The 13740-nt window shown below is 39.1% G+C and overlaps 2 protein-coding genes across 3 annotated transcripts; both read left to right on the top strand.

Moving 5' to 3' along the window:
• Positions 1-1895: 1895 nt before the first annotated feature.
• LOC132839381 (uncharacterized) lies at positions 1896-4816 on the top strand. 2 transcript variants are annotated; one of them, XM_060860323.1, is made up of 4 exons: positions 1896-2910; positions 3012-3081; positions 3184-3349; positions 4307-4816. In XM_060860323.1, the coding sequence occupies exons 1-4, from the start codon at positions 1927-1929 to the stop codon at positions 4467-4469; spliced, it is 1383 nt and encodes a 460-aa protein (XP_060716306.1). In that variant the 5' UTR covers positions 1896-1926; the 3' UTR covers positions 4470-4816. The 2 variants fall into 2 exon arrangements, with proteins under 2 accessions (XP_060716306.1, XP_060716307.1); XM_060860324.1 differs by lacking the exon at positions 4307-4816 and adding an exon at positions 3541-3598.
• A 1465-nt stretch (positions 4817-6281) lies between these two features.
• Positions 6282-11967, top strand: LOC132839616 (uncharacterized). Its single transcript, XM_060860685.1, has 15 exons — positions 6282-6627; positions 7906-7982; positions 8090-8155; positions 9489-9578; positions 9677-9775; positions 9868-9915; positions 9993-10073; positions 10162-10290; positions 10412-10461; positions 10548-10617; positions 10720-10806; positions 10899-10997; positions 11087-11167; positions 11282-11380; positions 11520-11967. Exons 1-15 carry the CDS (start codon positions 6465-6467, stop codon positions 11658-11660), a joined length of 1380 nt encoding a protein of 459 aa, XP_060716668.1. The 5' UTR covers positions 6282-6464; the 3' UTR covers positions 11661-11967.
• Positions 11968-13740: the final 1773 nt, after the last annotated feature.

The raw sequence follows: 13740 nt of genomic DNA, 5'->3' as shown, positions 1-13740 counted from the left end.
TTGAGGGCATTGTTTCCTTTGACTTAGCATTATGCATTAACCACTTGGTAAACAATGAGAAACACCTCACGTTTAAAGAACTTAATCGATGCATAATGAAGTTTACTTATCTTGGAAACGATGCAGATGACAAACCTCCTGAGTTTTGTCCAAACAGTAGGAAGTTGGCTGGGCATGCTGTCCAAAATTGGTGCTTGTTGAGGGTCCTCCCTTTACTGATTGGAGACCGGATTAAAAGCCCAAGTGAAAGCAGTGTTTGGAAGTTGATTTTGCTCCTGAGAGAAATAGTTGTGTATGTGTGTTCTCCAGCTATTACTGCTGATCAGGTCGCTTATTTAGGTGTCCTCATTGAAGAATACATCCAGTCTAGAGTGGAGATATTTCCAGAGTTCTCCCTTAAACCCAAACATCACTATCTCTGTCACTATCCAGAGCTTATAATCAAATTTGGACCTCTTATACGTCTCTGGACTCTCAGATTTGAAAGTAAACACACTTATTTTAAACAGTGTGCAAGAAAATTGCACAACTTTAAAAACCTGTGTTCTACTTTGGCAGAGAGACATCAGCTCTTACAGTCATACTTAAGTGCTGGGACTCTTTTTCCACCTATAGTTCAAGTGGAAAGAGGAAATGATTTCCATATTGGTGACTACAATGAGAGCATTAAGGCAGCAACTGCAGCATTTAGTTTCACTCATAGTTCCACTGTAGCTGCAAATGAAGTCATTTACAAAGGCACAAAGTACAGAAAAAACATGTACATTGTACTAAAAAATGATGAAGAGGGTCTAAACATGGGTGAAATTAAACTGATTTTGATTCACTCCAATGAGTCCGTCTACTTTGTTGTGAGGATGCAGCAGGCTGTGGAGCTAGTTGATATGGGCATCCATTGTCTAACAGAGACTGATCAAGAGTCAAACTACATTTGTGTAAAACAAGAGAATCTCCTTGACTATTATCCATTAGTGCAGTACAAGATGAATAGCTTACCAGTGATTACTTTTCATCACTCTTTCCCAGATTTGTAGAACCATGTCATCATTAGGGGAGGAAGTACGAGATGCTGTGTTGGCTGTCCTACCTGGGCTACCAGAGGATAAACTTTCTTCTCTCCTGAACGCTTTGGCAAGCATAGGAGTTGAATCCAAATCTGACCTGCAGTTCATTAAAGAGGAGGATCTCCCTGATTATATCACACCAATACAGTGCCGTCGACTCCTCAGTGCATGGAATGCAGGAGGTATGGCTGTTGAGAAACACAATTTGCTGGGATTTTTCATACACTGTTAATGTGGACCAATACTTAAAGGCACCATGAAGATAATGCATACAAGTGGTGGGGTTTAATCCCTGTTTTTAGAGCAGTGGTTCTCAATCCTGTTCCTGGGGGACCCCTGTTCTGCACATTTTGTATGTCTGCTGTATCTGACACACTTAGCTCAGTTAATGAAGCTCTCATCTAACAAGCTGATAATCAGAGTCAGGTGTGTCAGGTAAGGAAGACATACAGAATATGCAGAGCAGGGGTCCCCCAGGAACAGGATTGAGAACCTCTGTTCTAGAAGTAATATAATACGTTTATTTGTGAAGTCAGATTAAAAACGGAAGTCTTTGCACACTGTAAATATTGATATCAGTAGTTTCCTTGGCATGATCATATATAACATTTGAGTATGCTTCAATGCTTCCCTGTACAGGGAACTCCAATTTTAGGACTCCAATTAAGGATTCTACTCGCTTAACATAGTACAATTATGAAAATATCTTTGTGTTCTAAGAACAGACTCTGTCTTGAATTTAAGATAACAATAGAGAAATGAATAAGAGATTTGCTGAGCTATACTGTATTAGGTTTTTACAGGGTGACTTTTTTTTTCAGATCAAAGTTGTGTCAAAGTAACACCTCGAGAAACCACAAACATGTTTTCTGATACCACAACAGAGGTCTTCTTATCATTAAAGTCTTGTTCATCAAGCACACCAAGTGTGTCCAGCACAGACAGTTCCAGTACAACTGTGGATTTATCTGTATGGCCCGAAAACTTTGAAGTTCCCTGGAATAGGATGTCTTCTGGTATTAAAACAGCCATTGCACTGGGAAAACGCCCTACAGCAAAGGATCGCAGAGAAATGGTAAGAATAATTGTTGATGAGATGAGACTGACAGAGTTAAATCCATCGAAATCACAGTGCCTGATTGTTGCTAAGAAGATAGTTAGACAATATCCAGAATGCTTTGCTGATGTCCTGAGAGATGGCACAAAGATTGGCACTGGCTATGGATCTCTGTTGAATCAAATTAAAACAAGAGTAGAGCATGTTAATCGTGGCTGCTCACTGTCAAGACACAGGAAACAGAAAATGACCTCAAATTCACCAGTGGAACACATTGCTCCAGGACCTGCTGACCAGTACGGTTGTGTGAGATGGCAGCCTGAGTGTCCTGTAGAAGAAACTGAGGAGAGTCTCAAAGATAAACAAAAAGAAATGAAAGACCTCTATAGTACTGAGGGACCAGCTGGAGCAGAGAGAAGACATCTCAGCCAGTTAATGGAAGCAACATACTATCTCCAACGGAAATCAATCAATGCCTGTAAATCACCATCCTTTGCTGAGTTGAAAAATGACTGGCCATACCTTTTTACACCCAAAGAACTTTATAGCCACTTTAAATCCCTCACAAACATTAGCATTCTGGAAAAACTTGAGAACTCCATGGAAGAGAAGGGAAAGATGATCATTCAGTTCTTCCAACAAAAGCCAGCAGGGTGTACTGCAAATGAGATCCAGCGCATACTTATGAAGTTTGATGATAGTGGAGCATCTTGTTTCATCCCATGTGTGATCCTTCTACTTCTATCTCATTTCAAAGAGAAACCTGAAGCACTCGTTCTTCAGGCTGATGTAAGCCATATATAGTGCTTTATTATTAAAAACTTGATCTCATATATGTAAATACATATAATGTGTCACAACATGTTTTTCTATCATCTTATTACTTGTAGGTATCGGCAACAGTAGCTGATGTTGAAAAAAGTTTCACTCTTCCAGACTCTCCAAGACTGATCGTCCTAGGTAGTGAACAATGTTTTGAGATCTGTTGTAATTGTTCAATAAATGTTGGCACTTGTATTTTCTCTTACATTTTATATTTCTTATTTTCAATATTATTTTTAGGTGAAATCCTCACTGCAACTCAGTGGATGCTGAGTATTGAAGGTCAGGTGGTTGTGAATCCACACCCCAACCTTGTGGCTGGATTTGCAGCTTTGTTTGTATCTTACTACAACTTCAACCTGGTTTACCAGGAGGAGGCATCCTCCACACTTGAATTTGTTCAAAGGTAATTATATTCAAAAATTGTTGTGGACAATAGGTTGAAAAGAGAAAAGGTTAATGTTCACTGTTTTAAAATATGTGTACTTTCCTGGTGTATATGTTGTATTAATAGATAAATACAGGTATGTGGTAAAATAAGGTTCTTACTTTAGAGTATGGACAGGTTAATTAAAAGAGACCATTCATGTTCCTCAGAGAATCAAAACAGTGCTGTGGCTGCGTTTGGAATTATTTTTGTTGGTGAAAAAACAGGTAATATGCTGTCTAACATGTAAGTCTTTTAATACTAACTTCTTGTTTATTGAACTGCTTTATAAAATGAGTATCACATTTTTAGTTTTATTTTATTTTTTTACTGGACTTCATTACGTGATATAACGTTATGCGGGCACTCTGATGTATTTTTTTCCGCATTATACTTGATAATGTCAAGTTGCACATCGTTGAAATAACAATTCCGATATTATCGCAGACACTATAAATCGCACACCCCTACTTACAGGTGTGAGTTAAGTGTTTTAATGACAGGCACTTAAGGTGTACTTATAACTAACAGCAAACACTACAGTTCTTACAAATGTTATACAGATGTGAAGTACTTACAGCGCATATATCCAAACTTGTTATTGTCAACATACACATAATTATCTTCTCATGAACTGTCAAAAATTACAAAGATGTAAGGTATTGTGATGACACCATGACGCAATATATATAACCCATTGGTATGTACAGTAATGGTCATTTTTAATTGCCCTATTTATACTCCAAAGTAAGTACATTGTTACCACTCATTTATCTGTAATTATGTATTTACAACATATTTACCATATAAATATATTTACCAGGAAAGTACACATGCTACCATATGATATAAATGTTAATATGTACATTTGTATGTAAATGTACATATATGTACATGTATATTCTAAAAATTGATTTTTGCTTGTTCTTTGTGCAGATGTTTTGTTGGAATCAACCCTCCCACTGGCACCAAAACAGCGACAACAAAGGTTGGAGGCAAAAAAAGTGGAAAAGCCTCTGAGAAGAGAAACAACACAGTCAACCCTCATGTGTGTACTCTTCTCAGAAAATTAATGGACTTTGAATGGTTATGCATGTAAGTTCTTGTTCATGTATTAAGACCAAAACAATTTTTTTTTAATAGGCCAGTTCTGTGAATGAACACTTGTGTTTCTAGACATACAAGTTATTCAACAAGATCTTAAATCTTAGATCTTAAACACAAACCTTGTTTAGATGTTTTATAGATGCCATTGTTTAGAATATTCAGGATTGAGTGGAAGATTTGCAGAAACAACAGCATTTGTTTGATTGTTTGAAAGTACTTTGCTACAGTAAATAAATACTTTGTTTTAATAAATGTTGTTCTTGAAGCAGCTTTGACTTTGGTTGCATTATTCTGTAAATTACATTTCATTCAGTTTTCAATCTCATGTATTTACAGGACTATATTGGTAAATAATATATTACAGTGTAATGTAGTAAAAATTCTTTACAACATTTTAATGTACAACTATTACAATATCATCTTGTGTTTTGGGAATTTACAGGATTTTATTGCCAACTAAATACTGTAATTTGGAATTACAAAAAAATACTGTAACTCATAATACAAGTTTAATTCTATATTACTGTATTTTACAAACAACAATTAACTGTAAATTGCTTTACAGTATAATGCTGCAGTCCATTTTACAGCAATTAATAACATTTTTACAGAACTTTATTGGCAATACTTTTAACTATGATATAGGTCGTATATAATTATGAAGGGGGATTATTTGATATATCTACATAATAATAATAATATGATGAAGACAAAAGGCTCGTATATATACGAGTCGGCTCTTTAAAAAGATTGGAGTCATATATATATGATTCCAATCTTTTTAAAGAGCCGACTCGTCACCGAGAAACTGTTTATTGCCTCCATCTGCTGGTTAATAAAGGAAGTAAAAGAATGTATTTATTTAATATACATTACTTAGAATTTTTAATTAAATACAGGCATCTTTAATTATTAACCCCCCAGCGACCCCCCCTAAATAAATAAACTAAACATAAAAATAAAAACACTATAATGAGGGTGTTGTTGTGTTTGGTAAGGATCACTGACCACAATTTAACCAAATACAAAGTATTTCCATTTATTAATTTGTGTTTGTGTGTTTTTTCATTGGTTGTTGCGTTAACTCTTACCCAGATAGTGCTATTTTCTGATTGGTTATTGTGTAGCCTCTTTTTGTGATTGGCTGATAAGTGTCAGGCTCGACTAAGAACTCCAGGGGAGACGCGCTTGATTCCTGCCCGGTTCCATAGAGACAGCGGTGCGGACTGAGACATTTTGGGGGCTGCGGCTTATTAAATATATGATAAGTAGTCAAAAAGTTTTTCTGCGTGATAAATGCGATGTGTGGCGGGAGAGCGTGACAAAAGACCCAAATGAGTGACTGTCACGCTCAATGCGTGACACTTGATAGCCCTGTAGTAATGCATTACAATAGTCCAGTCTAGAGGTCATGAAAGCATGAACAAGCTTCTCAGCATCAGATACAGATAGGATGTTTCTCAGCTTGGCAATATTTCTAAGGTGGAAGAAGGCTGTTGCTGTCTAATATAACAACCGGGTCTTTCACTGTTGAGCTAGTAGTAACCGTTGAATTTTGAGAGCTTCTGTGTACTGGCTTTTGGACCGATAAGTAGTATTTCTGTCGCCCCTTCCAATATGGCGGACGCGTTGACGTGCCTGCATAGATTTCAACAGCGGCTACTGCGCCCTCTACTGCTTCCTAATACGGCAAGCTATGACAACCAAGGGTATTTATTAATCAGTAATTATCGCAAGCGTTTTATTTAAACACATTCTTAATACATCATTGTCTTAATTAATGCTTATACAAAACATGAAGATAAATATATTTGTGAATATAAATGTACAAAACGCTGTTGTTTTTTAAATGTACCGCGTCATCATTTGGAACGCGCCGTGGGTATAAAAGCTGTAACAGCGACGGGAACAGCGATAGTGTGGATTGTCTGAAGACAAGAGACAAAGCGAGGAGAAACAACGAAGCAAAGCGACGAGGAACCGAGAGATGCTGCACATGAAGACGTTTCTTTCCGGCCGGAGTAGCGGCACAGTCCGGGGCCTGGCCTGCGCCGCCGGACTGATCGCGCTCACCACCGCGGGATACTGCGCGTATCGCAGGCTGAAGAGGATCAGCGACCTTCGAGCTCCTGAACGGGAAGCTGCTCAAGGTATGTTAAAAACTAATGACTTTACTCAGGTACAGCGGACAAACAGGAATAAATCCGGCGTGTAGTTTAGCTAACAGCTGTAGTTTAGCTAACAAGTTTAGCCGAAAGCTAACGCGCGTAGCCGAGCTAACATTAGCACGCGATGCTAACTGGCTCATATCAGGAGGATTTTAAAGTATAAAAGTGATTATTGTGTTAAAAAAACACACATTCAGACTCAAAACATAATGATTTTTACACTTTAAATCATTTTAAATAATCAAGGAAAGGGTGGTGACACGAAGCCTGAAAATGAAACAGGGTTAATGTTATAATTATTATAAATGTTGTTGTTGTTATTAGTTTTATTATTAATCACTAATCACAGATCTTCTGTTGTCTTTTTATCTACACAACTTCACCTCATTTGGGTTCATGACCGTGTTTTCAATTGTTGTTGTTGTTGTTGTTATCTGACTGTTGTTGTTGTTGTTATCTGACTGTTGTTGTTATCTGACTTGTTGTTGTTGTTGTTATCTGACGTTGTTGTTGTTGTTGTTGTTATCTGACGTTGTTGTTGTTGTTGTTGTTGTTATCTGACTGTTGTTGTTGTTGTTGTTGTTGTTATCTGACTTGTTGTTGTTGTTGTTATCTGACTGTTGTTGTTGGCGTTGTTATTTGCAGGGACTCTTATTATTATTAATCATTGGGGAGATCGAGCTGGTTAAAATGAAGTGAATGTTTTGTGTTTTGCATAAGTTTTACTCACCAAAATCCATTTATGAACTATTGTTGTTGGCGTTGTTATTTGATTGTTGTTGGCTTTATTTGACAACAATAATCAAGGAAACGGCGGTGACACGAAGCCTGAAAACGAAGTGGGGTTACTGTTATAATTATTTTAAATGTTGTTGTTGTTAGTTTTATTATTAATCATAATAATAACAATATTATTATAACAAATATTATTTGTATTATTATTATTATTATTATTATTATTATTATTATTATTATTATTATTCAAATTGTTTATTTCCCTTCCTCTTAAATAAGACTTGTTTCTCGTTAATCAGTAATAACACTGTTCCAGTTGGCAGCGTTGTCAGAGCTGCTGTTACAGACAATTAAACAGGTTTGAGAATGAAACAGCGCTATGGTCTGCTAGAGATCATAAAGACATGAAGTTGATGAAAGAGTGTTGCTTTCAGATCTCCATGACAACCTGGTTTATGCTCATCGGTAAATAAACAGGGACATGAGTAAATATTGATGTGGTTAAATGTGTAAAATGTTTTACAGGATCTGTTTTAGGTGTTGATGTAGAGGAAGTTCTCGTATGCACCGAAGAAGTCCCTCAGACATCAGCTGTTGTCCTGGTAATTTTATATTTCTGTTATTTTTAGTGTATTTTTTTTTAGTTTAATTTGCACAAAACAGCTTTAATAAGAAGCAAACATAGAATAAATCTTTGTGCTTTATTCAGGTCACTGAGACAAATCCCCAGCTCCTGGACACCAGCCTTGACCCTGAGAAGTCAGCTGTCATTCTGGTAATTTTATATTTCGATAATTTCAGTGTAACGTTTCCCAAACCTTTTGTCAGTTGAGCCCCTTCTACCTAAATTATTTAGCTTGCGTACTCTTGGAGATATCGAGCTGGTTAAAAGGAAGTGAATGCTTTGCTTTTTTTTATTCCTCACTGGATAATCGTCCTCTTGGCATTTTATTTTACACGTGATGTATTAGAGACAGTTTTAAAGATGATGCTTGTAGCCACTGAGAATGTTTGATTTAGTTTGCAGTAGTGTTAATTTCGTCACCTATTTTTAATTTAGTCTTAGTCTTGTGCCAAATGTCCTTGTTAGTTTTAGTCATATTTAGTCATTCACATATCTTTTTTTTGTTGGTCGTCTAAAAGTCTTTTAATTTTAGTCTAGTTTTAGTCAAAAAATTGTAGTCTTTTTTTAAAATAACACATTATTACTGAGATTATTACTGATAAACATTTCAGTAAAAAAAGTGTTTCACATCTCAAACATTGTTTAAATGTCTTAATTACCTGACAAAATACACTTGTTGAATGATTTTTGTTGAATGCAAATGTTAAACGTGTCTGGTTTTCAATTTCTGATTTAGGAGACACATTCACAAATGATGAACCTGTTCTGAAGAGTATTTTATTTTAACCAACACAATTCAAAAGCTGGGGCCCAACAGACTCCGAAAAGTATCAGTGAGAAGTTGAGAACACTCGTTTAAACAGTGCATACACTCGAACTTGACTGCACATCACATTATTTACTTTATTGATACTGCTTTTAATCGTAATGCAGACATAAGTGGTCATGTACAATAAAAGAGCCTGCGCAGCGACAGGAAATATAATTTAACACAAAAAGCCTAGATGGTGGACTTGCGCTCAGGATTTTTTATTTATTTATTTTTGAGCGGCGTCTGGACGAATTGTTTCTACGCACACACTAAACAGTGTGAAGCCGCGAACTTGTTCTGAATATTTTAAAGGCGTAACAGCTGATGAAAAAGCAGAGACAATTGTAGACGAAAACGAAGAGAGATTTTATCTTAGTTTTTATTTTATACAAAACATTTTCGTCTCGTCTTTTTTCGTCTACAATAATGCATGTTAATTTAGTCTTAGTCAGCGTTTTTGGACAGTGGTGCAGTCTTGTCATCGTCTCGTCTTAGTCATGAAAAAAAAAGGTTGTTGACGAACATCTTTTGTCTCGTCTGACGAAATTAACACTAGTTTGCAGTAATTTACATTTACAGTAGCTCTCATGCAAAGAACCCACTGAAGTCGTATCACATGACGTGACCCATTTAATCAACTCGTAATGGTTTCAATTTATTTGTATCCTGCAGCTCTCACATCACCATGGCACACGTCAGCTGCACCCTGCCTGGCAGAACATCCAGTTCCTCTCCTCACAGTCCTGCAGCTTCGTCTCTGAGGTATTGTTCTCGTGTCTGTGCTCAGCGTAGCAGCAGATAAATAAGTGTTCCCTCTTGTTCTCATGCTGTAGTCTGTGGTGTTGTGTTTCTGTCACTAGTCCCTGGAGGTACACAGGTACATCGCGTGCTTGGTGAGAGGTCCAGAAGTCCTGCTGTGGTGGATCACCACCACCACCAAAATGTCCAGCAATCATTGGGTAACAGCAGTCTCCTTTTTGTGTTACGAAACATTAATCGTGTACAGACGAGCGATTGAGTAACAGGCAGTTGTTGGTGTCGTTATTTGCAGGGAGCCTTTAACGCCACCACTCGGGAGAACTCGATCACCTGCATACAGGTAAGATCTTGATTGTTGTAGCACCACAAAGCTTTAGTAAGTACAAAAACTCAATTTTCTGCATTTTCTCTCAAAAGCGAGTCTGCGGGAGCGTGAGAGCGCTGGTGTCCTGCCATCACGAGGAGACGACCATCCACGTGCCGTTCGAGGATGGCGAGGTAAATTCGTTACGCCACCCGGTACTTCGTAAAGTTCGTCTCTGTTACGTTTGTTCGCACTGGCCTTGTTTTGCGTTTTTGTTCACAGCAAACCATTTACCAGGTGAGTCGCTCGTACCTTCGCGTGGACGTGGACGGTCAGGTGGACATGTCCCATGAGGAGGAAGGAAGTTTCTTCACTCCTCATGCTGACTTTGACGTTCAGTCAGAATTTGAGGTAATTCAGTGTCTCGGGCTTGATATACAGTACAGCTGCATTGGGGGGAGGGGGTCCATAACGTGGATAAACGTACGTTCTCTGTGGTGTTTGATGATCCAATGCTGGTTTCTCACTGCAGGAAAGTGACGTGGAACTTCCACCTGAGGAGCAGGAGGTGCCCTTCATCAGGTAGGTTCGTCTTCACGTTTTAACTGTGTCTCACGTAAAAGTAACAAAGCAGTCTGGTTAATTTAATCACGGTGGTGTTTTTTTAGCTTGTACCTCACAGGCCGTGGCATCACAGACCTCGTCCTGAAGCTGCCTGCCGTCCGCGAGGCGTTCTCTGTGAGTCTTTACTCGTGTAGTTTCTCTGAAGACTCCACAAATTACCCCACAAGCAAGTTCCAGACTGTCTCGACTCATGTGGTGCGTTTATGTCCTGTTTAGAGGATGATGGCCAGCATCCATAACAAGAACTTCTTGTACGTGGCTGGCAAGCAGATCTTGATGCGTCTGGCAACAGCCAACAAACAGGTGAGTGCCGATTTGTACCCGGTTACGTCTCATACTCGTGCAGCGTCGGCTGAGGAGACAAGGCAGTGACCGGGTGTCTCCTTTCCGTACAGGATCCGCGCGGCGTACAGAGGGCATACGACGAGGTGATCCGATTCCTGAGAGAGCCTTCCTATCAGGAAACGATCGAGGCGGAGGTGCTCGATGCTCAGGTAAGCTTGGAAGTAACCGTCACTAACTATAAAGCATTTTTAGTTTTAGTCTTTACTTGTAAATCTAATCTAAATTCTCCCCCGTCCAGCTGTACCACTTCAACCTGCTGGACGTGTTCTTCGAACTCGTCTTCTTCAGCTGCTTAATCAACGGCTTGCCGCCTGAAGCTGTAAGTGTCTCGTCAGCGGTTCCAAAAGGGAAAACTCGAATGAATGTTTCTCTCCTAGATGTGGGTGGAAATAACGTCACGTAACGTCACGATTGTTGTTTTTCTTCTCTACAGTTGGACGGGGGATTCTTGCAGCATGTGTTCGATATGAACAGCCAGTGGGACGTGGACATCAGGGAGCCTGAAGCAGAGCAGCTCTTTTTGCTGCTTTCCGTAAGTGAAGTTTTTTCAAACACCATTATACATGTTAAGGAATCTGCTTTAAATTTCAGTGTTTCTGTGATCTGTTTCAAAACATAATGCTATAAATGTGTGTGTGTGTGTGTGTGTGTGTGTGTGTGTGTGTGTACAGTTAAAGCTGACAATGCTGCTTGAGGAACTTTTCTCGCAGCCTCTGGACCTGTACAGTGACCCAGCAGCTTTAGCCACCGCGGTGCAACGACTGGTGAAGGAGCGTGTGCAGGAGATGCTGAAGGCCATGGAGGGAGTCTGAGCAACACCACACTCCTCTGGCGCGCGCACACACACACACACAGACACACACACACACACACACACACACACACCTCTGTCCCTGTTTTCTTTCCCTTTCTTTCTCTTTCTCTTCATTTCACTATCTCTACAGGTAAGTACTTATTACGCTGTCTTACTGTGTACACATTTAAACATGTCTTTCTTTTCTTCTCTCCCTGAGCAGCTACACAATACACAACATCGACGGCCTGGCCTCTAACAACACCACCTGTTAGTTTGCTCTCCGACTGCACAAACACCTGCAGCTCCAACACCAGTATCCTTCTTTTTTTAGTTAATCTTAGTATAGATTTTATAAGATTTTTCTTAGTATAGTATAATATTTATTAACGTTTTTGTAATCTATTTATTAAGATTTTAGTATTCCATTTATTAGATATTTAAGGTTTTTTGTATTTTTGTATCTTTAATCGAATTTTTTAATGTTTTTATTACAGATATTTTTAAGTGTATTTTATATGTATTTAATTATATTCTAATAAAAAAAATTTTAGCATATATTTCAGGCTTCATTGTGATCATTTACAACACTGCTTAAGTTCATGAGGCGCATGTGGAGGGGAACCAGGCGATCACGAACTACAAGACAGCTTCACCTGCCTGTGATAGTGACGTTTCCCTCCCAGATGCGCTGAACAATTTCTGCCCTCGGTTTGAGGTGCAGAACAACATTGTGTAAAGGAAGACCATCCCTCCCCCCAACGATACGGTACTCTGTCTATCCACGGCCGACGTGAGCAGAGTTAATCCATGGAAGGCTGCTGGACCAGACCACGTTCCTGGCAGGGTGCTCAAGGAATGTGCAGAACAGAGAGCATCGTGAGCAGCTGCATCACTGTCTGGTTTGGGAATTGCACCATCTCGGATCGCAAGACACTGCAGCGGATAGTGAGGACAGCTGGGAAAATCGTTGGGAGTCTCTTTCCTCTCTCACGGACATTTACACTACACGTTGCATCTGCAAAGCTAACAGCATTGTGGATGACCTCACACACACTCTTCTCCATCCTGCCGTCTGGGCATGCGGGCCCTCACGACCAGACTGCGTAACAGTTTCTTACCACAAGCCATCAGACTCCTCAGTGACTAAACTGAACTGTAAAGAGCACAATACACACACATGCACACGTATGGACTGAGCTGCACCAAATACAGTTTTACAAATATACATCCACGTCTACATCACCATCCATTTTAAACTGTTTAATTACTGTTTTGCACATTTTCATTACAATACATCATACAACTGCTGATATTATAGTAAGTGTTCATACAGTATGTAATCTGGTCAGCACTGCTTTTGTCTTGCACCAGGTTGCACAGATTGCACTTTATGTGGCTAAGACAAACTTACTTAAGTCCTTAGATCTGTTGTTCTATGTATCTCTGTCTTTGTTCTATGTACACCATAGTCCTGGAGAAACATTTTCTCATTTCACTATGTACTGTGTCGGCTATATGTGATTGAAATGAGAATAAAAGCTTATTGACTTGACTTGATACTGTGTTATTTATACAGGGAGTGCAGAATTATTAGGCAAATGAGTATTTTGACCACATCATCCTCTTTATGCATGTTGTCTTACTCCAAGCTGTATAGGCTCGAAAGCCTACAACCAATTAAGCATATTAGGTGATGTGCATCTCTGTAATGAGAAGGGGTGTGGTCTAATGACATCTACACCCTATATCAGGTGTGCATAATTATTAGGCAACTTCCTTTCCTTTGGCAAAATGGGTCAAAAGAAGGACTTGACAGGCTCCGAAAAGTCAAAAATAGTGAGATATCTTGCAGAGGGATGCAGCACTCTTAAAATTGCCAAGCTTCTGAAGCGTGATCATCGAACAATCAAGCGTTTCATTCAAAATAGTCAACAGGGTCGCAAGAAGCGTGTGGAAAAACCAAGGCGCAAAATAACTGCCCATGAACTGAGAAAAGTCAAGCGTGCAGCTGCCAAGATGCCACTTGCCACCAGTTTTGCCATATTTCAGAGCTGCAACATCACTGGAGTGCCCAAAAGCACAAGGTGTGCAATACT

Source organism: Tachysurus vachellii, chromosome 24 (assembly GCF_030014155.1).
Source record: "Tachysurus vachellii isolate PV-2020 chromosome 24, HZAU_Pvac_v1, whole genome shotgun sequence".
NCBI classification, from domain to species: domain Eukaryota; kingdom Metazoa; phylum Chordata; class Actinopteri; order Siluriformes; family Bagridae; genus Tachysurus; species Tachysurus vachellii.
Note: the sequence above shows the minus strand (reverse complement) of the source record. Positions and strands in the feature narration are given on the sequence as shown.

Coding starts and splice junctions, on each gene's coding strand:
- LOC132839381 (XM_060860323.1), top strand. CDS start 1,927: ATGTTTTCTGATACCACAACAGAGGTCTTCTTATCATTAAAGTCTTGT. Junction 2,911..3,011: donor CACTCGTTCTTCAGGCTGAT/GTAAGCCATATA, acceptor TATTACTTGTAG/GTATCGGCAACAGTAGCTGA. Junction 3,082..3,183: donor TCCAAGACTGATCGTCCTAG/GTAGTGAACAAT, acceptor TATTATTTTTAG/GTGAAATCCTCACTGCAACT.
- LOC132839616 (XM_060860685.1), top strand. CDS start 6,465: ATGCTGCACATGAAGACGTTTCTTTCCGGCCGGAGTAGCGGCACAGTC. Junction 7,983..8,089: donor AGACATCAGCTGTTGTCCTG/GTAATTTTATAT, acceptor TGCTTTATTCAG/GTCACTGAGACAAATCCCCA. Junction 10,291..10,411: donor ACGTTCAGTCAGAATTTGAG/GTAATTCAGTGT, acceptor TTCTCACTGCAG/GAAAGTGACGTGGAACTTCC.